At 45.0% G+C, this 23,652-nt stretch overlaps 1 protein-coding gene across 3 annotated transcripts; it reads right to left on the bottom strand.

Annotated features, from left to right (window-relative positions):
- Positions 1–19,930: 19,930 nt before the first annotated feature.
- On the bottom strand, positions 19,931–23,396 carry LOC103998487 (AP2-like ethylene-responsive transcription factor TOE3). 3 transcript variants are annotated; one of them, XM_009419973.3, is made up of 10 exons: positions 22,366–23,392; positions 22,220–22,245; positions 22,061–22,091; positions 21,883–21,970; positions 21,616–21,761; positions 21,480–21,524; positions 21,198–21,289; positions 20,955–21,106; positions 20,667–20,861; positions 19,931–20,582 (listed from the first exon to the last, which is right to left on the bottom strand). In XM_009419973.3, exons 1-10 carry the CDS (start codon positions 22,914–22,916, stop codon positions 20,334–20,336), a joined length of 1,575 nt encoding a protein of 524 aa, XP_009418248.2. In that variant the 5' UTR covers positions 22,917–23,392; the 3' UTR covers positions 19,931–20,333. The 3 variants fall into 3 exon arrangements, with proteins under 3 accessions (XP_009418248.2, XP_064991786.1, XP_009418255.2); XM_009419980.3 differs by having other exon boundaries at positions 20,372–20,582; positions 20,729–20,861; positions 22,366–23,394; XM_065135714.1 differs by lacking the exon at positions 20,667–20,861 and having other exon boundaries at positions 22,366–23,396.
- Between the last annotated feature and the right edge of the window lie 256 nt (positions 23,397–23,652).

The following is a 23,652-nucleotide window of genomic DNA, read 5'->3' as shown; positions in this document are numbered from 1 at the left end:
CCGCGGATCCTTCCCAACCGCACGCCGGTTGGGCCCAGCCTCGCCCCGGCGGGGGCCTTCCTCAGCCCCCTTTGAGGGCGCCGCCTTCGCCTTCTTCCGAGGGCACCCGGCCTCAACCTCTAGAGGCGCATCCTTCGTGCCAAGCTGTGGGTCGGTCAGCAACGCTGGGGGAGGAGCTTGCGGGTCGGCCGGGGTTGCTGAAGGAGGAGCTTGCGGCGCGTCGTTTCCGAGGAGCGACCGGAGGTTCACCATTTCTGCAAAAGATGAGAAAAACGTCAGCACTAAGGAAGAACCATGCAAATACCCGAACCAAATGACAACTAACGTACCCAGAGGCATCGGGCTGAGGCCCGCCTCGACCAGCCACTCCTCGGTCATGTTTCGGAGGGCCTGGGACCTGGGGAGAATCTCCCTGAGCCTCCCCAGGTCGAGGCGCTCTGCTTCGCCCAAACATGGGGTGGTGTTGTCGATCGCCCTCGCAGACCAACGAACCCTGAAACCCCAGTCCTGTGCGCGGCTGACATAAAAGAACCTCCTCTTCCACCCTTTATTATTAGAGGGGGCCCCTCTAACTCGGAAGCCCTTCCGGGCAGACAAAAAAAACCCCCCGAACCCTTGGTGAGGCGATAACAAGAAAGAAAAAGGTGGAGGGTGGGGGCGATATTGGCATAGTGGCATTCCCCCAAGAATACCACCAAGTAACGCCAGGAGTTCGGCGCCACTTGGGATGGCGAAATCCGCCAGAAAGACAAACAGGACACAATGAGGGGGTGCAGGGGGAGGCGCAAACCTGCCTCCAGGGCGTCTAGGGTTAAGGCGAAGCCCTTCGGGACCGGGTCGTACGCCCGTTGTCCCGGTTCAGGCGCACCAAGAACGTAGTCCCCTGGGATACCATAGCGCTCCCGGAGTCCGACCAATGACGACTCACTCACAGAGGAGTCCTGATCATGCGGCCACATCAAGGCCTCAAGGGCCCGCGCCACCTCCCCTTCAGATGACTCGACAAGGGGCGGAACAGGACTTCCCTCCCTAACTCCGGGGGAATGGATAGAAGAGGAGGAGGGAGAGGACACCATCCTAACTGACCTTAACTGGGGAAGGTGCTATGGGAGAGGAGAGCGACGCTAGAGGCGAGGAGGATGACCGGAAGAAAGACGGCGAGACCGGAAGGAAAAAAACTCAGCAGTGAAAGATGGAGGTGAAGCCAGGCGCCCGCCATTTAAAGGGGACGTCCCGCTGGAACCAGCGCCCCTTCGCCTCCCGAGAGTGGGCGGCAGCCCACTCGGACGCGCGTGTAACCATCGCGTCGCATCGGAAAATACCCAAAGGCGCTCCGCCTTAATGAAGGCCTGACGTGGCGACCCCGCCAAAACGGCAGCATCCGGACGCCTCGAGTCCGGCGCCCTAAGACGTGCGGCGGAAGCAATCAACTCCCCCTCAGGAGAGAAATTAAATGCGCCAGCTCTTTGATCCCCGCCGCCATCGAACTGAAGGGAACGCCGCCCGAGACCACACCTGCGCGGTAACCCGCCTGCGTCGTGCTCCTCAGCCCTCGGCTACACGCCGCCCGAGACCACACCTGTGCGGTAACCTGCCTGCGTCGTGCTCCTCGGCCCTCGGCTACATACTGTTGGGAAATCATGGGGGGCTACATCATATGCGCAGCGGAAGAACAAGAAAACAAAAATCCCCGATTCCCAAAAAGATGTTCGTCGTCGTGCGAAGATTGGTGCGCAAAATCCGCAAAACACAAAACTGCGTATAGAGATTGTGTTACCTAGGGAGATCGTATATCCCTGTTTCCTTGCAGATCCTTAGGAGAGGGTGAAGGAGGTCAAGCGTCCTCCTCTCTAGCGGTGATCCACACAGCAGGGTTGCGACGACGCTCCTCAAAACTCCAGGCCTACTCTGAGGTGGAGAGGGAGAGGAGAATAGGAAGGGCAAGCAAAGACTCTAGCCTATGAGGCTGTGAATCCCTCCTATTTATAGAGATCCCGTGTCAAAACCCTAATGGGTCCTTTTCCCTAGTGGGTATTGGATCTGCATCCAATAAGACAAGGGCTCCGTCGGATATCTCATATCCGAACCTCTACTCATCGCAATGCCTACCATATGTGTGTGACCCTCTAGGCCCAATATCGAGCTGGCCGTGAGTCATACCTGTCAGAACTCCTTCTAACTAAGTGAATTATTATCTCTGTAATAATTCACTCGACTCATCGACTACGGAAGTACTAGGCCACTACGCCGTAGTCCCCAGACGATACAGGGGAATCCAATCCATTGGACCTGTTTGTCCTCAGTTACCATGTACCTATAGTCCCTCATCCATCTAATATCCCAGAGACCGTATATCGAGCATGGTGCTGTCAGACCCATACGGTTTCTACTTGAGTCTCGCTCTAATCGGATTCTCCCGGAGAACTCTTTCTCTCTCAACCCGAATGACCCTGGCCAGGGATTTGTCTGAGCAAGAACACATGGGATATTCCTCTCATGATACCGAGAGTGGATGATCCTCTATCGACACTCAATAGCCCTCGTAAGGTCGACTACCACTCCCAATGACCAGCTGTACTAGATCTGGGAACAGCCAAACCTATAAGTCTGGTATCAAAGAGTGGAGCACTCATACAGGACATCCTTGGTGTCTCAAGTCTAAGAACCAGATACACCACTAGGACTACGGAATCGTTGTCTGACAATAAGGCATCATCAACCATCCAGCATTCCGTAAGCGGATCAATCAGTGAACTCATTCTCCAATGAGCACCTGTACTGTATCCCTAGTGTCCCTACACGAGCAGCTATGAGACCAGCTGCATCCATCATATGGACGGGTATATAGCACACCAGTCTATCCGGTTATCACGATGTCCCTCTCGAGTAACCTATGACCGGGATTATTTAGGATATGTGTTTAAAGGTGAATCGATCTCATTATCGTGATCTCATCACGATCCGATTCCCATTGCACAAATCCAAGGACATCACTATACATATGCATTTATGCAATAGTTATAAAGTGATATACGCCAAAAATATAATAAGCAAAAAGATTCTGTATCAAGTCACACGTGCCATCACTCACGTGATTGGCTTGCTGGGCACTTATGACTAGCAATCTCCCACTTGACCTAAAGCCAATCACCTATGTGTCTGATCCCCATCAGACTCCTGTGACGCTCAAAGACAAAATGAGACAACGGCTTTGTCAGTGGATCTGCAATGTTATCTTCGGATGGAACTCTTTCCACTACTACATCTCCTCGGGTTACGATCTCTCTTATAAGCTGGAACCTCCTCAGAACACTTCTGATGAGACCCGGGTTCCCTTATTTGAGTAATCACCCCATAGTTGTCGCAATATAAGGAAGTCGACTTGTCGCTATCTGTATCGACTCCCAAATCTGTGATGAACTTCTTCACCCAGACTCCCTCCTTTGCTGCATCTGATGCAGCATTGTACTCCGCCTCTGTGGTCGAGTCAGCAGTGGTATCTTGCTTGGAACTCTTCCAGCACACTGCTCCTCCATTCAAGGTGTACACATACCCTGAATTCGACTTGTTATCATCGACATCAGACTAAAAACTTGAGTCAGTGTAGCCTTCAACCTTAAGGCTATTACCTCCATATACTAGTAAAAGATCCTAAGTGCTTCTCAAGTACTTAAGGATACACTTTACTGCTTTCCAGTGCTCCAAGCCTGGATCCGCCTGATACCTGCTCGTGACACTCAGAGCATGCGCTATATCAGGCCTAGTACATAGCATGGCATACATGATAGACCCTATTGCTGAGGCATAAGGTATCATATTCATGTTTGCCCTTTGGAATTTTCCATGCCAAACCTTTTGACAATGGTTTCTATGTACCTGGACTGGGACAAGCCAAGCATCCTCTTGGATCTATCTCTATAGATTCTAATCCCCAAGATATAGGATGCTTCCCCTAAGTCCTTTATGGAGAAGTGTCTAGATAACCAAGTCTTTACTGTGGATACCATTCCTACGTCATTCCCAATGATGAGGATGTCATCCACATATAACACCAAAAAGGTGATAGCTCTCCCACTTACCTTTCTGTATACACAAGGCTCATCTTCGTTCTTAACGAAGTCATAAGATCTGATTGCCTCATCAAATCTTATGTTCCAACTTCGGGAAGCTTGCTTTAGTCCATAAATGGATCTAAGCAACCTACACACCTTATCTCGGCAGTTCTTGGACACGAATCCCTCAGGTTGCATCATATACACCTCCTCCTCCAGGTTCCCGTTGAGGAATGCGGTTTTCACATCCATCTGCCAGATCTCATAATCATAGTGTGCTGCAATAGCCAATAGAATTCTGATGGATTTTAGCATTGCTACGGGTGAGAAAGTTCCGTCGTAGTCAACACCTTGCCTTTGACGATACCCCTTAGCCACTAGCCTTGCTTTATAGGTCTCTACCTTTCCATCTACTCCGATCTTTTTCTTAAAGATCCACTTGCAACCGATGGGTACAATACCTTCGGGTGCATCAACTAGGTTCCAAACCTTATTGGAGTACATAGAATCCATCTCAGAATTCATGGCTTCTTTCCACTTCCCGGAGTCTATACTCATAATAGCCTCCTCGTAGGTCTGAGGATCAATATCCTCTACATCCTCTCCTCTAATATGTCCCACATATCTCTCAGGAGGATGAGATACTCTATCAGACCTGTGTAAAGTTGAAACTTGTGTATTAGGTACCTGAACAGACTCGGGCTGTAGAGTGGTGCTTGAGCTTGGTTCTCTAACTTCGCTCAACTCTATCATTCTCCCACTGTCTCCGCCAAGAACATATTCCTTCTCAAGGAACACTGCTCTCTTAGCTACAAAGACCTTTTGGTCCTCGAGATGATAGAAGTAATACCCACAAGTTTCCTTGGGGTATCCCACAAATATGCATCGCTCTGTCCTTGATTCTAACTTATCGGGGTTGTGTCTTTTAACGTGGGCAGGGCAGCCCCAATCTTAACAACCTTAAGATCAGGCTTCTTCCCTTTCCATATCTCATATGGTGTAGACACTACCAACTTAGTTGGAACTCTGTTCAGAAGGTAAGCTGCGGTTTCTTGGGCATATCCCCAGAATGAGATGGGTAGGTCAGCGAAACTCATCATGGACCGTACCATATCTAATAACGTACGATTTCTCCTTTCAGAGACACCATTGAGCTGAGGTGTGTAAGGAGGTGTCCATTGGGATAATATCTCATGGTCCTTGAGGAACTGAGTAAACTCTGTACTTAAGTACTCACCTCCTCGATCTGATCGAAGAGTTTTGATACTCTTTCCAGTCTGGTTCTCCACCTCATTCTTATACTCTCTGAATTTCTCAAAGGCCTCGGACTTGTACTTCATTAAGTACACATATCCGTACCTTGAGAAATCATCAGTAAATGTAATGAAGTAGGAGTAACCTCCAATGGCATGAGTTGACATGGGTCCACATACATCACTATGTATGAGTTCCAACAACTCAGTGGCTCTCTCTCCAGTTCCACTAAATGGAGAGTTGATCAGTTTTCCACGAATGCAAGGCTCATAAGTTGCATATGACACATAGTCGAATAGATCTAGATATCCATCATTTAGCAACTTTTGAATCCTTCTTTCATGGATGTGACCTAGCCTACAATGCCACAGGTATGCACTGTTCAACTCATCTCGTTTCCTTTTGGACATATTTATATTCATGATATGTGGAGTGGTGTCTAACATAAATAAACCATTATGCAATGTTCCTTTCGTGATGATCTTATCATCTAATAATATCGAACAACCATTGTTCTCAAAAACAAATTTATATCCGCTAACTGTTAAACATGAAATGGAGATAATGTTTTTGATAATAGAAGGAACAAAATAACATGCATCTAATGCAATAAAAGCTCCACTAGGCAGATGTAGGGCGACCTCGCCAACAGCTAAAACAGTAACTTTTGCTCCATTACCCATCTTGAGGTCCATCTCGCCTCTCTCTAGTCTCCTAGGCCTTGCCAAAACCTGCAACGAATTACATATATGATAAGCACTACCGGTATCTAATACCCATGTGTTATCATAAGAGTCTGACAAATGGAGACCGATCATGAATGTACCTGAAGCTTCATCAAGCTTTTGTTTCGCCCTTTCTGCAAGGTACTCTTTGCAGTTTCTCTTCCAGTGCCCATCTTTACCACAGTGGAAGCACTGGCCTTTGTCCTTTGTTGGGTCTTTCTTAGCAACCTTTGCTTTACCTTGTTTGCCCTTGCCCTTTCCCTTCTTAAGGGACCTTTCTGCTTTCCTTTTCTTTCTGGTCTCACCAGTGTAGAGAACTGGCTTCTCTTTCTTAATAGTACTCTCTGCCTCCCTCAACATATTGAGGAGCTCTGGGAGAGTCACCTCAAGCTTGTTCATATTAAAGTTCATTATGAACTGTGAAAAGGAATCTGGTAGGGACTGAAGCACAATGTCCACACACAAGTTATCCTCTAGGACCATTCCTAGACCTGTGAGTTTCTCTATCCACTCAATCATCTTTAGGACATGGTTCTGAACCGGTGTCCCCTCAGTCATCCTAGCGCGGAAAAGGCTCTTGGATATCTCATATCGTTGAGTCCTTCCCTGTTCCTCAAACAATTTACGGACATGTAGGAGAATGGATCTGGCATCCATCTTTTTATGTTGTCTCTGTAACTCTGGAGTCATAGAGCCCAACATATAGCACTGAGCAAGAGTGGAGTCATCAATGTACTTCACGTAGCGAGCGATCTCATCCTCGCTTGCCCCTTCTTCGGGCGTAGGCATCACTGTATCAAGGACGTACACGATTTTCTCCGCTGTGAGAACAATTCTCAAGTTACGGAGCCAGTCCGTATAATTTGGACCAGTGAGGCGGTTGACATCAAGTATGCCACGTAAGGGATTTGAAAGCGACATTTTCTGAAAATAAAGATGTAGCAAAAATGAATAACATGCAGATTTTGCAAGAAATAAACTATCAAGATATGGACTTCTATCTTAATATGCTCCCACTATTTTACTAACGAGTCACGCGACACCCTCAGCACGTGAAACGGAAGTCTCCGGCAGACTTCTAGTGGGGATCAGGATCCAATCAGCGTCTTAGTGTAACCTCGAGGGACTCGACCAATCACACTAAGCCTAAAAGGTAGACAACTCTTGCCGATCACAACTCCTTGTGATTCCCGTCCTGTTCGGCCTCCGAATCACCATGGCCTCGAGGGACTCGACCAACCATGATGCTCGGTTAAGTCAACACCTTCGTTACAAGATGAGTCTGATTTGATGATATACCCTCGAGGGACTCGACCAAGCATATCATGCCCTCAGGTCACCGGTGACATCTCTATGTCATAAGCAAGATAGCGAATCGCGATATAGGTGAGTCTCGAGGGACTCGACCAACTCAACCTACACCGGGATTCGGTTCCTACTCATAACGATGGAAGGCCACGTGGGTCAATCTAATTGCCTCACGTTTACCGACTTAATATTATCGAGAGATGTTTCTATGATTTGGTCTCCTATTATGACATGTCACACATGTACATATTTAATATATATCTACATCGCATGCAAATATATATACATATCTAGTATGTGTATAAGCAATCACACCAGATGATCATGGACCACAACCTAATATGATCAGGCCCGAGCCAGTAGGCCTAATCACTCACATCAAGATCTATGTGTGCAACGGTGGATCTCCATGCCTTGTGATCGTCCATCTCGTCCTCGTTGGTTCCGTCGACATCTTGATGCATCTTCATGCATCACGATCGTCCGTCTCGTGGGTCCCGCTATGGCTTCCACGCTCCCGCTGCGCCTCCTCATGTGATTACAACTTAATCATAGGCACGCAGGCCCGACAATAAACGAGAAATATAATGGAGGTTCGTAGACCTCAATAATAATAATCACAAGTACACATAGCACACGGTCCATGATCATCCGTCCACTCATCATACATCACATGTATAAATAATCGTCATTATGTAGGACTACTAGATAATAAAAATAATAATCAACTAAACCTTTTAATTAATTAATATTTTCTGAAATCAGGGATATATAGGGAATTTCTCAATTCCTAAGGGTATTTTCGTAATTTGGACAAAAGACAGAAACTGGAATTTCTCAAATTCCGAGGGGCAAAACTATCTTTTGCGCAGAAAACCCTAATACCCTTTCCCCTTTTCGCTGCTGCGCCGCCGCCGCCGCCACCCTGCTGGCGGCGGCCTGTGCGACGAGGGCGAGGGCACTGCCCTCGCCTGCAGGTGGCACGCCCGCTGGGGTCGCTGCCGCTGCAGGTGGGCACCCCCGCGGGCGCCGCCGCCTTCGCGGGCGGTTCTGCCCGCGAGTCAGCGCCCGCAGGTGGTGCTGTCTCGCTGGCGGCCGCCCCTGCGGGGTTTTTGCCCGTGGGAGCAACGGCCACAGGCGCCGCTGCCCTGCGGTGCCTCAGCCCGCGCTGCTGCCCCGCGGCGCCTCTGCCCGCGGGCTTAGTGGCCGCAGGCGCTTCTACCGAGCGGGCTCCCAGCCCCGCCGGCCGCAAGCCTGCTGCAAGCAGATCGCCGGCCGGCTACTGCAGGCACAGCGCTTGTGCATGCGCCGGCGCTGTGCTGCCTGGCTGCAGGCATGCAGATCGAGGGCAGCAACTGTTGCTGCCCTTCCTTGCTTTTGCGTCAACGATTTTGACGTCAATATTCTTCCTAAACACAACACACGCAGTTCAAAAACCAATCATTCGCACGAACAACCTGGCTCTGATACCACTGTTGGGAAATCATGGGGGGCTACATCATATGCGCAGCGGAAGAACAAGAAAACAAAAATCCCCGATTCCCAAAAAGATGTTCGTCGTCGTGCGAAGATTGGTGCGCAAAATCCGCAAAACACAAAACTGCGTATAGAGATTGTGTTACCTAGGGAGATCGTATATCCCTGTTTCCTTGCAGATCCTCAGGAGAGGGTGAAGGAGGTCAAGCGTCCTCCTCTCTAGCGGTGATCCACACAGCAGGGTTGCGACGACGCTCCTCAAAACTCCAAGCCTACTCTGAGGTGGAGAGGGAGAGGAGAATAGGAAGGGCAAGCAAAGACTCTAGCCTATGAGGCTGTGAATCCCTCCTATTTATAGAGATCCCGTGTCAAAACCCTAATGGGTCCTTTTCCCTAGTGGGTATTGGATCTGCATCCAATAAGACAAGGGCTCCGTCGGATATCTCATATCCGAACCTCTACTCATCGCAATGCCTACCATATGTGTGTGACCCTCTAGGCCCAATATCGAGCTGGCCGTGAGTCATACCTGTCAGAACTCCTTCTAACTAAGTGAATTATTATCTCTGTAATAATTCACTCGACTCATCGACTACGGAAGTACTAGGCCACTACGCCGTAGTCCCCAGACGATACAGGGGAATCCAATCCATTAGACCTGTTTGTCCTCAGTTACCATGTACCTATAGTCCCTCATCCATCTAATATCCCAGAGACCGTATATCGAGCATGGTGCTGTCAGACCCATACGGTTTCTACTTGAGTCTCGCTCTAATCGGATTCTCCCGGAGAACTCTTTCTCTCTCAACCCGAATGACCCTGGCCAGGGATTTGTCTGAGCAAGAACACATGGGATATTCCTCTCATGATACCGAGAGTGGATGATCCTCTATCGACACTCAATAGCCCTCGTAAGGTCGACTACCACTCCCAATGACCAGCTGTACTAGATCTGGGAACAGCCAAACCTATAAGTCTGGTATCAAAGAGTGGAGCACTCATACAGGACATCCTTGGTGTCTCAAGTCTAAGAACCAGATACACCACTAGGACTACGGAATCGTTGTCTGACAATAAGGCATCATCAACCATCCAGCATTCCGTAAGCGGATCAATCAGTGAACTTATTCTCCAATGAGCACCTGTACTGTATCCCTAGTGTCCCTACACGAGCAGCTATGAGACCAGCTGCATCCATCATATGGACGGGTATACAGCACACCAGTCTATCCGGTTATCACGATGTCCCTCTCGAGTAACCTATGACCGGGATTATTTAGGATATGTGTTTAAAGGTGAATCGATCTCATTATCGTGATCTCATCACGATCCGATTCCCATTGCACAAATCCAAGGACATCACTATACATATGCATTTATGCAATAGTTATAAAGTGATATACACCAAAAATATAATAAGCAAAAAGATTCTGTATCAAGTCACACGTGCCATCACTCACGTGATTGGCTTGCTGGGCACTTATGACTAGCACATGCCGCCCGAGACCACACCTGCGTGGTAACCCGCCTGCGTCGTGCTACTCGGCCCTCGGCTACACGCCGCCCGAGACCACACCTGCGCGGTAACCCGCCTGCGTCGTGCTCCTCGGCCCTCGGCTGCACGTCGCCCGAGACCACACCATCGGCTCCATGACCCCCGAGTTCAACTCTGCCCGATCGACCCACCGACGTCGAGCCCCTCGGATCCGCGTGGCCAACCCACCAGAAGGCAGCAGCCATGCATCGGACCCCCTACATGCAAAAACCGACGCATAGCTCCTTTCAGGGGGGGAATATGATGGGGGTAAAAACAAATTGGACGTAACACATCGGATTTGACGTAATACACCCCGACGTCAACCACCCCTGGACGGCACACTACCCCAGGGGGCGAGCATTAACACCAACGTAATGTGCACCCTCACTCACCGTACCCAGACGACCTCATCGTCTGACCCCGCATGATCGGACGAGGCAGGGGAAGGCATCGACCAAGGTTCGCCATACCCTGCGGCAGCTCGGCCTCCCACGCAACGCCCACGATGACGATAGACGCAATCGGGTGTACGGCCCTGCCCCAGCAGGATGGCGTATCAGGTAACATCGAACTTACCTATAAATACCCTCGGGCTTCAAGCGAGCCAGGCAAGCACACAGGAGCACGACTTCACCCAAAAACTCCTCTCCCAATCACTGACTTGATCGTCGGAGGGGTCGGGCCGGTCCGGCCCGACCTCTGTGCAGGTACTCGACCAAAGCCGACCCAACCCGGCGTCACGGAGCATTCCAGCCAGATCCCTCGCAATCGGCCGTCACAAGATCCCCCCAGTCACGCCTGATCCCAGCCGTTCGAACCCCTGAACCAACCGCGTCGACCCCAAGGTCACAGCTAAAAAAGTTACTTACCGTAACAGAACCAATGACATGCCGAACAACATTTGATTAGCTTAGTAATAATTGTCTAGATTGAAGTAGGTTTTAACTATGAAGGATTAACTACGATAGCAAGGTATAAAGCAAATTGAAGTCTCAGAGTCAAGGATGCGATTTCGTTGGGAGTTCGAGTGTTCGTCGGAAGTCTAGATGTTCATCAGAAGTTTTACTAGAATTGACCGAGAAGTCTAGGAGCTTGCTAAAAAAAGCTCATCGGAACTCGCCAAGAAGATCGTCGTGAAGTCCAGGAGCTTGTCGGGAGTCCACTAGAACATTGTCGAAAGATCATCGAAAGTTCGCCGGAAGAAACCTAGATTTACGGACTTGTTTAGCTTAGTAAATGTCTTAAATTTCGTAGTTAGACATAATTGGGATTGGAATTGGGCCAACCCAATTAGGGGTTAGTTGAGCCCATGTATGGACTATGTTGGGCCCAATTAAAGGCTCAAATAGTGACCCAACAGGTAGCACAATCGTGGCATAGTCTCCAAGACTATATCAAGCAGTGGTACCACTAGTCTAAGTGATGGTATCGCCCAATGTCAGTATCAGGCGATGGTACCGCCCAGACACAGTCTCTGAGAGACTATCAGGCAGTGGTACTGCCTAGTGTCAGGTTACAAGCGGTGATACCACCCAGTGCAGGCGATGGTATCGCTCGTACCCCAAAAACCCGGGATGAGACATTTTTAGGCTTTAAGTTTGAATCAACTTGAGGCCTATAAAAATCTCTCTCATCCCTGGTTAACACACACAAGCACAGAGAACTTAAAAGTGAGAAAACGCTATAGAAATTACTTGAGAGAATCTCTCCTCTAATTCGAAGTTTAGAATTCAGTTTAGGGAGGAGTGTGTACTTGTAAAGGTTGACTCTTAAATCTATGAAAAGGAGAAGAGGGGTGTAGAAGGGTAGTTGATCTTCGCTCGTTGAAAAAAGATCGTTAGTGGATGTCGGTGGCCTCGATGGAAGAGGAATCGGTGGAGTGGATGTAGGTCACGACGATCGAACCACTATAACTCGGATTGCATTTACTTCTTGCAATTTACATTTACTGTAAACTGCCATTATTTACTTGCTTTACATCCACTACACTCTTTCGTGTGATTTCAAGTTAACATCTTCTGAAACGGGTTTAATTGCAACGAGATTTTGAACCGATATAATTTTTACCGCTGCACTAATTCACCACCACTACTCGCCCCCCCCCCCCCCCCCCTCCCTTAGTGCTAACTTGTTCATAACAATTAGATGAATGAGGTAATGAGCATAGTGAGAGTAAGAAATTAGTTTGCAATGAAAATGAAAACTATAAAGTAAATGCAAACCAGATTTTATAGTGGTTCGATCATTCCGACCTACGTCCACTCTCGATTCCTCTTCACTCGAGGCCGTCGACTTTCACTACCGATTTTTTTTCCAATGGGCAAAGATCAACTATGCTTATAACTCTTTCTCCTTTTCACAGGCTCAAGAGAGAACCTTTACACCTCTCTCTTTTAGACCTCACTCCTCCATTAGAAACCTTCTAACTCTAGGAGGAAGAGACTCACTAACTTTATAGAGATTATAATTCTTTTTTCTCAAGTATATTTTTCCTCTTTTCTACTCAATTTCATGCACTTCCAAACAGAAATAACTAGAGTATTTATAGGCACCAAATGGCTTTAAAAATAGAGCCAAAAAAGGTCTCATCCCATGTTTCCTGGGTCTTAGCGGTACCACCGCCTATGCTGGGCAATACAATTGCCTGCAGCACAGACACTGGGCGGTACCACCACTCAGACTGATGGTACCACCACCTGACACAATTTGGGAGACTATGTCTAGGTGGTACCACCGCTCAATCTAGCGATACCACTGCTTGACAGCCTAAAAAGGTGTGCTCTTGACTTTTCCCGCTTATAGGTAGTTCCACCTAACCTTGGGTCACCGAATGGGCCTTCTACTTGGCCCAAAATAATTTCAACTCAGGCCCAATGGAACCCTAATTGAGTTAGTATAATTACACCAAAAACTAACTCAATTATAATGTAACTATGACCAAATGAGACACAACCGATTATAAGATTAGAATTTTATATTGTCTGGCATGTCATTGGTTCATCCAGCACTTTGTCCAATCCTTCGGTGCATCGTCCTTTCCTTCGGTGTATTATCCAATCAACATGTTAACCTCCCGTAACTTCCGATCTCCTTAGCGCAATGTTCGATTCTTCGACCCGATGCCCGAACTCATGGCACGAAGTCCTTCTGCCGGCATATCGACCGATCCTTCGACTCGACGTTCAATCACCTGATATGTTCCACTCCGACCCAACGTATGATTCTTCCTACTTTAATCAATTTACCTTTTCTGATCGAAGTTAGTCCTGCATCACTCAAAACATAGATTAGATCATAATTTCATCATAAAAATTTGAGATTCAATAGTAACACCATTGGGTCTCCCAAAAAATTTACACTTCATATGTTCTAACTCATAGATAGTTCCACCGCCTGGTCTAGTGGTACCACCACCTAACCTAACTCTGGGTCACTGAATGGGCCTCTCAATAGGCCCAACTCAGCCTCAAATCAGGCCCAATGGGTCCCTAATTGAGTTAGTAAGATTATACCCAAAACTAACTTAATTTAAGACATAACTATGATAATTAAGATTTAAACAATTATAAGATAAGAAATCTAAGTTGTCCGACATGTCATTGGTTCATCTGAACTCCCAACAAACTTTTGACGCGCTGTTCGAACCTTCGGCGTATCGCCCGATCCATCGATATGTTGACTTCCACATGTTTGATCTTAGCGCAATGTCTGATTCTTCTAGCCCGATACTCGATCTCTGACTTCAGCCTAACTTTTAATTTTTTTTTACTTTAATTATTTTACCTTTTCATGATCGAGGTTAGTCCTGCATTATTTTTCTCAAATCATAGATTAGATCATAAACTCATCAATTGATTCCATCATCAAAATCTAGGACTCGACATGAAAACTATAGTGTGCTCCACTGGATCAAAGTTGCTCTCAAAGGCCTCCAATGATTGGAGGCAAAAGTTCATCGAGATTATCTCATCTTCAATGCTTTAGATGAATCGGAAATAGCCCAACATGGGGTTATCTGTGCCTTTCCCTTTTGATTGCTGGAACTCTCAACATATCTTATCCAGGTGTCAGTCCATTTATCACAGTTGGGCCCTCAAAGAGTCATCCATCGAATCTACCAATTGGATCTTTGACTCAAGTAAGGCTAGCCCTTAGTGCAAAGGCATGTTGAACTCCACTATCGGAGAGCGAGATGCTCCAGTTGGCATTTCAGTTGGCTAGGGGTAGTCTTGGGCTGTTGGCACTAGGTGAGCCAAGGGAACCCTAGTGGGCACGAGTGCTAGTGGTGGTTAAGGCGCTAGCCACAGTTGTGATGGTAGGGTAGCATATTAAGCCAACTGGGGTAGAAGTGGGGCGATAGCTTATATCATCCCTATGAGTGCCTAAACCCGGTGTGTGAGGCTTAGAAAAGCTTCGGCAAGGACAACTAGGTGCCCCACACTTGCTCTCGAAGGTGAGTCTAGGGTCGTTGAATAGGTGCTAGTAACACCCAGATGTTTGAGCTGAGATAGACATATCCACCTAAGGAGGGTAAATGCCATCCTTTGTACGAAGGTACTATGGGTTGGGGGTGGAGCCTTCCTCTAGCATCAAAATGTTATGGGGAATATACCATCGATTGTGAGTTGGCTCGATTCGGTCTGGACTCGAAGGTGTAAGGGCGTCCGAGGTGGATCCACTCGAGTGTCTTACGAAGCGATTGAGGGGGGCACCAAGGTGATTGAGGTGGATTCGAGGTGGCCTTTGGGTGGAGTCCAAGGATCTGAGGTGGTCCTGAGGCTAGACCGAGGTGGAGTCTGATCCCTTTGATGCTCAAGTTAGCTTTTAGAGTGGAATGTGATGTAAGAGGTTAGTTGCTAAGAGATTTGACCCTCAGGCTGGCATCGGGGGTTGATTTTTATACTTGTTTGATAAAGGGAATCACCTATAATGGTCGTAATGACTTCCCTCTAGCATTTTGTCTTAGGGGGTGAGACCTATAATGACCATAATACTTCCCCCTAGCATTTTGTTCATGGGGACAATAAGCTTGAATGGCCTCCTGTGGACTATTATCCATAGGGGCTGATCGAGAAAGGGTAGACTTGAATTGTTGCCAATAAACTACTATCCACCGGGGTCAATTGGGCTAGCCTAAATGGCTTCCATGTCACTACCCCGTGGGGGGTGACTCGACACTGACAATCGTCTTTTACGTCGATGCCTTTGTGGTGACTATTTGACATGATAAGATTGACTACCAAAATATTTCTTATCATACTTCGTCAATGATTACTATTCATTAATGGTTACTATATGTTTGTTGATTAATTATGACAAGTTTTCAACCATTATCTTTTTAAATGATCTGATAATTAGACGTAATTAATTATACATGAGTTGGAAAGGTGGTACTGCGAGTACAACTCCTCAACTATTTAAGACCATTAAAGCCCAATTTTAAGCCCACAAAGGGGGAATCGAAGTGTTGCACGTCTGAATGGTGCTTGTACCAATGCTGGTTTCCTTCATTACTGCACTGCAGTCATGTGTTCTCGAGAGAAGATACTGACGAAGCACACGAGTAGCTGTCACGGAACCCCAGCTTCCGATAATGGTCTTAGGCTAATCAGTGATCACAACCCTCTTTAGGGTTTCAGAGACACCATGCACCACCATTCATCTCTCTCTTTAAAGCATTACCGTCCTTTTGTAGTGTGCCTTTTCTGAGTGGTCCAGAGCTGCCACAAAAGACCGCGATGAGTGTTCATGCAGCAGCAGCTGGAGGAATCACACGCAGAACCCTTTCTTCTCTTCCCCACCCATGACCGAGACTGTGGAGAAGGGAAGAGAAAGGAAAGAAGAAGGAAGTGGTCAAATGAGCACAGTGAGATGGGGGCAGCCCTGCCGTTCCTTGGAAGAGAACTTGGTTCCTGCTGGCGCAGCAGAGGAAGAGGAGAGGGAGGGGGAGGCATGTGCCCCAACTGAGAGGCCTTGATAAGATCCAAGGACATAGGAAGCATGGGTTTATGTGAAGTGACCACCCACTCAAGTGCCCCAAATGAGAGGCTTTGATAAGATCTAAGGACAAAGGAGGATGATAGGAAGCATGGGTTTCTGTGAAGTGACCACCCACTCACTCACTGTATATGTATATCTTATCGTCCCACTATTTTTGGCCCTTCCATGGATCTCAATTATTTGATTGGACTTCCATGCGCATGTATTACATAGTGCTGTTAAGGTTGGAAGTGGTATGCCCCCAAGTGGGAGAGATCCTCTCATCTATCTATCTATCTATCTATCTATCTATCTGGCCATTCATCTTTTATGGTGTCCAATTGGAATCTCATAACATAATCCACATGTTTAACAATAATTTCAACAGTATTATTATCATCATGGTGATATGGAGTTACATAATAACTAATGACCAAATAAAATTATTTTTACTGAGTTTTTTCTTATTAAATTTATTTTAAATTGCTTAGATGATGGATGAAAGGATTAAGCATAAAACAGTAAGTATTTTATTAAGAAAAAAAAAGAGGATTGTGTCTTTTATTTAACAATTTCCTATCTTTTATCAATCCTATGTCTTCCTCTATTCTCTCATAATATATATATATTTTTTTTATTTTTTTTTTTTTGTCTTGGCCTCATCTTCCTTTTGTGTATTATTTGTAAAGAAGACGTATATCTAATTGTGACTAAAACAAAAATCTATCAGCAACAGCATGTCCTTAAGTTTTGATATTTGATTTTTCTCATTTCAAACTCATATTATTGAACTCATCTACTTAGATTGAAGTGCACCATAATAGAGCCCTACTATATGAAAGGCTCATCCTATAAAATAAAATAATATATATATATATATGAATAGATAGCCATAATAGAGAGCTGAAAAGAAACGTCAAATTTGTCATAAGAACTCCATCATAAAGGTTTTTTCCTTTGACTAGTACAAAGCCTGTGATCTATCAATCACATTGTCTTCTTAGTCCTATACCCACTCATCGTATACATGTCATTCATCAAAGTACATATTCTCTTGAGGTTTTATAAAGTATAAACTAGAAGAAGGCATCAATCATTTGTGGGTACATCAATCTAAGAAATCAACTTGATGAATCTAGCCTATGCATTCTCTAAATGTTTCTTCTTAGGTAACTATGATAGGAATAGGTTTATATTTCATTACATATTTGATGCATGGATTATTTTTCTAATCGTCTTAGTTTAATAGGGCCTATACTCGTATTGTGCTCTTGTGAAAAATGCTAGTGTGTCATGTACATGTAATATTATCATCAACAAGTTGAAGATTTTCCATGTATATTTTCCATGTTAGCTTGGTAAATTTTGTAGTTCTTAACAACACTTCAAAAGAATAAAGGTTATTTGTCCCAAAAGAAAAGAAAAAAAGAATTACTTAGTATTGAAATTGATAAATATCTTTAGATTCTTGAAATCAATGTTATACAAAGTAGGATAGGATAAGAAATCTTAGAACAAAAAAGAGTAATCGTAAAAGAAGAAAACTCTAGAAGTTAGGGTTTTGATGGAGAAAACTAAGACATAAGAAATATTTTTAATACTTTTGAGTTTTCCTTATGATTTTCAAAGCTGGTAAGAGAAAAAATATAAATAGTTTAGAGTTTATATAAGAAAATTTATGCTAGAGTGAGGATAAGTTAATGATCTTGTAGTTTCTCTTATATAGTGAAGAATGTGATTTTCTTCGTAGATGTAGATGGAAATTATCAAGCCACGTTAAATTTTATATCAATTTTCTAGTATATCTTTGTAATTTCTTTTGATTTTAGAAGTCTTATCTCCCTTCCTAACAACTAGTTTAAGAGCCAAAAAAAATACAATGATTAGAGATTCGATAAGGTTGAGCAACGACGATTGAAAAAAATATAAAATAAAATTATTTTATCTTCTGAAGTGGTGGTAGATAAAATATAAACCAATTGAAAGAATGTTTAGATTTGATAAGTATTTTATGTTTCTTGAGGTTGGTGTTTTGATATCCTTAAGTTTCTTGAGGAGAACATAAAACAATAGTACGAGAAGGAATCTTCGTGAAGGAAGAAAATTTTAGAAATTAGAGTTTGGTTCTTTTATAAATATTAGAATACTTTTAGTATTCATAATTTTTCTTTAGGTCCATAGAGAGAGACTCTTTAAGATTTTTAACAAAAATATATAAATTCTTTCGTAAAAATTATAAGGATGTCGTAATTTTTCTCATATAATAAAATATTTATTTTTTATAAATATAAATAAAAATATCAAATCATATTAAATCTTTATATAGACTTTTTAATATATTTATAATTTATTAATCTCTATGATTTAATCTTCTCTCCCTTTCTCCCTGGCAACACTATTGATTTCTGTATCCATCACATCGCATATAATAACGAGTGCACATTTGAAATGTTTGATGCAATTAGGCCTTACTCTCATCGAGAGATTGGAAGGTGGAACAGAAAGGGCATGGAGAGGACGAAAATAGATGTGCTGGCAACAGTTTGATTGTTCTTGAGCAGATAGAATTATAACCATTACCACAGGCTATTTTATCTTATAGCAGATATTTCATTAAAGATTTTTGCTTTTACTCCTCTTCCTCGATTGTTCTTGTTTATTATTATTAATTTTTTCTCAAATTTTTTTCTTGAAGCATTCATCACAAAAATCTAAACCGTCACATTAGATTTTAGTTGTTAAGCTTAGATCATAGTTGTTCAACACATCAAAAGTTTGGTTTGAAGCCGATTTGAATCTGATAAGATCCAAGCTTATCAGAATTTTATTGTCCAAAGATAAAAAAAAAGGTTTGATAGAAGATCTTATAAAAATGAACCTTTTTATAAGGAGTTCAGGCGATCATTGAAGTGGCGAGTTAATCAACGGAGATAGTTATATAGAATTGTCGATCATTATTCGATCACGAAGGCATCTATCGAACCATTGACCATTATAGTTATCGTGCATAAACTTATTATGTTAATGAGATGAGGAGACCCGATTAACGTGTCAGAATGGTTGAGTGTACATGATAATGTATAAGATGGAATCAAGTCGACACTGATTGATGCATGCAGTATAAGATGGTATCAAGTTGATGCATGCAGTATAAGATGGTATCAAGTCGACACTGATTGATGCATGCATGCACGAGACAATTGACAGGACACGAGGTAGACTCGGATTGTCCACACATAAATAAAAGTTTCTGTTGCAATTATATGTAAAATTGTTCTTTTTCGGATGTCTAAAAATAAAGGAGTGAACTCATTCTTAGAAAAGAAAAAGACTAATTAGTGAACAAAACTAGAAACAATTGGCTGAATTCTTTCTTCACCAGGAAGCATCTCTGCTTGTCCCAAGCATTCATCACCACCCTCTATTTGCCAATCTCACCTTTGGGTGGGTTTATTCAGGCAGTATCAAAATCTGAAGATATTACATATAATGTTGACTTGTAACACAAAACATAATATGCCATTTTCTTCTGCATGCCAAATTGTTGAAAACACAGGATTGCTACCAGAGAAGGTTTTCAAGCTGATGGCATCTCTGCATGAAACATGTGTAAAATAATTCAAATATAGACTCCCAAATATGTGTGGGTTTTACAACACTATCATTCATTTTTCTCTGGTCTCCATTTACCACCAAATTTTGCAGGCAAAATGTTAGAGAGAGCAAAGTAGAAGACCAAACTACATGAAGATTTGTAATACTACAACCCTTCTTTAAACTTCAGAATACCACTTCAAATGAAGGCATCTTGTCTTCTGATATGATGCTACATCAGTTCTTCCCACCCTTCTTGCCACTTTTGCTGTCTCATTTGCACTCAAAAGTTTGACAAAGTTTTAATGCTTTCTAGTAGTTGTTTGGTTTAAAACTGCAACAAAACAAAGCCAAAATGGGTCTTTCGTCAGCATAGTGGTGGATTCCACCACTGAACCGCACTTTGTTTCAGCTGTGTCTCACGGAAGATTGACACTCATTCTTCTGCTGCAAATTGGATGGCAGCGCTGTTACTTGTGGTGGGAATCCTGATGATGCTGCAGAAGTGGTGGCCGAGAACAATTGAGATGATGGCATGGCGGGCAACAACCAAGTCATGCTGCCTTTCACCTGACCTAAATGACTCTGGTGTCGCTCACCAGCAGTCAATGAAGAAAGCGCGACAGAAGTCCTTGCTCCTTCCCTGTTGCTTGCATACTGCAGCATGGAAGGGTTTTAAGATTAGCTACGTTAAAGTATCACAGAAGAACATCAATTTCGGTTTGATTGGGGGATACCCACTTGATGAAATAAAGGGGGATTAAACTGCTGCGGTATGATTTGGACTATTGGAAGTGTCTCACCATTGCTTCGAAGCTGTTGGTGATTGCACATCTCATTGGCCTCAAAGAGAGTCGGAGAATGAAGGAAGCTAATGTTTTGTGATTTATAACTCCCGTTTGCTTTATCTTCAGGCAGCTTAAGCTTCCCATGAAACTAATGCACCAGAGGTTTAAGTTTAAGGATATGGAGTCCTTCGATCCAGTTTAGTAAGGAGAAGAGACAAGCAAATTGGAATGATATTTATACCTTCGATCTGGTGTTGCGACTCCATTCTGGCTCGGGACCAATTCGAACTCCTTGGTCCATTCCACTAGAGCCTTTGTCTCTTTGATCAAGGTTATTCCTGTTGGATCCTGAGCTCCCCAGACTAAGGTCCAGATTATGCTCAATCGTGCCAGCTAAACAGTTTTGACATGTAGATCGCAGAGGTAAGAGAAACTTAACAACAGGATATGATGACAAAGAAGTGTGCAACAACAAGGAACTCACTCTGGATATTGAGCTCGTTCAAGTAGATGCTCGGATCAAAGTTTGTTATCGCTTCCTTGCCACTGCACTTGATTGCAGCCTTGTCATAAGCTCTGTATCTCCAAAATGAAACTGGTCAGATCCCACCAATCCATAATTTTCTAACTATGAAGAATGATGTGAATTTTTCTTTCAATCTATTTCTTTCCTGAAAATGCTGAGTTTCCTTATCCCAATGTAAATAAGAAGCAAAGTAGACGGTTTAAACAAAGCACGATGCGAAAAACTAAGAGTTTCAGATACCTGGCAGCTTCGATTTCGGTGTCAAAGAGGCCAAGATAAACATATCTGTTGAAGAATGGATAGCACAATGGTTGTTAGACTACACATGAGTAGGTGAACCAAGGATTTTGGTAATGCAATGGAGGAAAGAGGATACTTCTTCCCCAGGAACTGGCCAATTCTAGCCTCCCATCTCCCACATTTGTGCAAGGTGACACCCCTGTACTTGGAGCTGCCTCTTGGAAAGCTTGTGCTTTGGCGTCGAAGAGCATGAACAAACTCCTCCTTTGTGAGATCGCTCATCTGCACCCAAACCTCACAATTCATGCTTGTATTCCTCTAACAGGGAGTGACGAACAACGATGAACAAAGTAGTGAAGTAAAAAACTGAAAAATATAGAAAAGGATGATCACACTGCCTCACCTGTTTTAGTTCCTCCTCGTAATCGTCCAGATCGAAGTTTATATCTGCATCCACTCCCCGAAACTTTATGGCAGCGCGGTCATATGCCCTGCAGTAAAATTTGCAATCCACATCTCGTATACCGCAAGCCACTAAATCGGAAATTTAAGCCACAGCAGGTGACACTGTATCAACTCACCTAGCAGCAGCATGCGCAGTGTCGAATCCACCTACAGATAAGATCATCCAGATAAGAAGCAATCAGTAGTTGCAACTCTTTAGATCGAAGAAAAGACTCATGTCGGCAGAAACCATTCCTCTTTTTATAGACCCTGTTCGCTAACCTCTCCGTACTTACCCAAATAGATCTGCTTTCCACAGTCCCTGCGGATTAGGAGGAGGAGCAACAAAGGTAAGCATGAGACTGCTCAAGTAGGCAGAAAACGGGTTCAAGATCCATTCTTTTGGTGCTTGAAAGACAGGGAAGGAGGAGAGAAAGCTAACCATATGTGGGATTCCCATCGGCCGGTCCTCCGGTAGAAGGTCACGCCGCGGTACTGGGAGCTCCTCGACCTCGGCCCGCGGCGGCTCTTCTTCACCTGTTGGGGAACCTCCGCCGGCTTCCCGACCACCACCCGCTCCGACGAGTGGCAGAAGCTGACGCCGGCCCAGTGCGAACTAGGGGGCGGCCGCGGTGGCAAAGCACCACAGCCTGCCCCGCGGCCGCCCCGAGCGTCTGCTTTGCCGTTCAAAGGAAAGAACTCGTGGGTGACGATCGCGGGCTCTCTCTCCCCGCAGGGGCTATCCTCGCGGTGGCGGGAGATGGAGAATCCGAAGACTTTACCGGCGCTGCCGTCTGCCTCCCCTTCATCGGAAGCCTCGATGATGAGGGCGGAAGGGCTGGAGGCATTGTTCTCGGCCTCGGCAGAGGAGGCCGCCGCTACATTCCTGCTATCCTCCTCGCCGCCGTCCCCAGCGGCTGAGGCTGCAGGAGAGTCGTCGTCCTCCTCCACCGCCAATGAGGCCGTGCTGTTGAGATCCCACATTCCTTCCATCCAAAGGCCGATACGTTTATTTACCCCTTTGGGCTCGGTAAAAACACAACTTTATGTCCTTCCCACCCTCAAAATCCAATCTTTTTTCTCTTCTTTCCACATCCTCTATATAATATATATGGCTTTCTCCGTCCCGTTTACTTCTTCCAAAGTCCACAAAACGTAGTCGGGGATGAGGCAAAAAGGCGGCAGGGGAAAGTGTTCCGATGCCCAAAGGCAACAGCTTTACTCAACTTGGTACCCCTCAAAATTGGCATCGGCGAGAACGATAATATTTTATATGTTGCATAAAGCAAAAAGGATAGGAAAGAGCTTTCACCGATGCATCAACGAATTGAAAGCTTTCCTTTCGGGGGGAGGGAGCGACCATCGTGGTGGTGGTGGTGGTGGTGGATGGTGTGATTTGATGTCTACTGCTCACCCTCTTTCTCTCCTCCGTACATTCCTTTCCTTTGGTTCGATCCAATCCTACCGGTCACTCATATGGGTTCTCTTACTCCCATTTCGCTCACCACAGCCCACTCCGACTCATTTTATACCGGTGGAAATGGGCAAGTGATAGAAACCATCCCCTGCATCACTGAATCCTACTCAGGTGTACAGCACATTTGTTCCCTCGGAAGAGTCTTATTAAGTACTCCTTTTACTGGCTTTCATCATCCTTTTCTTCTGCCTTATCCAATCTGATTCCCAAAGCTTTTGTCAAAACAATGGCTACTTATGCTGCTCGTTTGTC

Source organism: Musa acuminata, chromosome BXJ3-1 (genome assembly GCF_036884655.1).
Source record: "Musa acuminata AAA Group cultivar baxijiao chromosome BXJ3-1, Cavendish_Baxijiao_AAA, whole genome shotgun sequence".
In the NCBI taxonomy this organism is placed as follows: Eukaryota; Viridiplantae; Streptophyta; class Magnoliopsida; order Zingiberales; family Musaceae; genus Musa; species Musa acuminata.
Note: the sequence above shows the minus strand (reverse complement) of the source record. Positions and strands in the feature narration are given on the sequence as shown.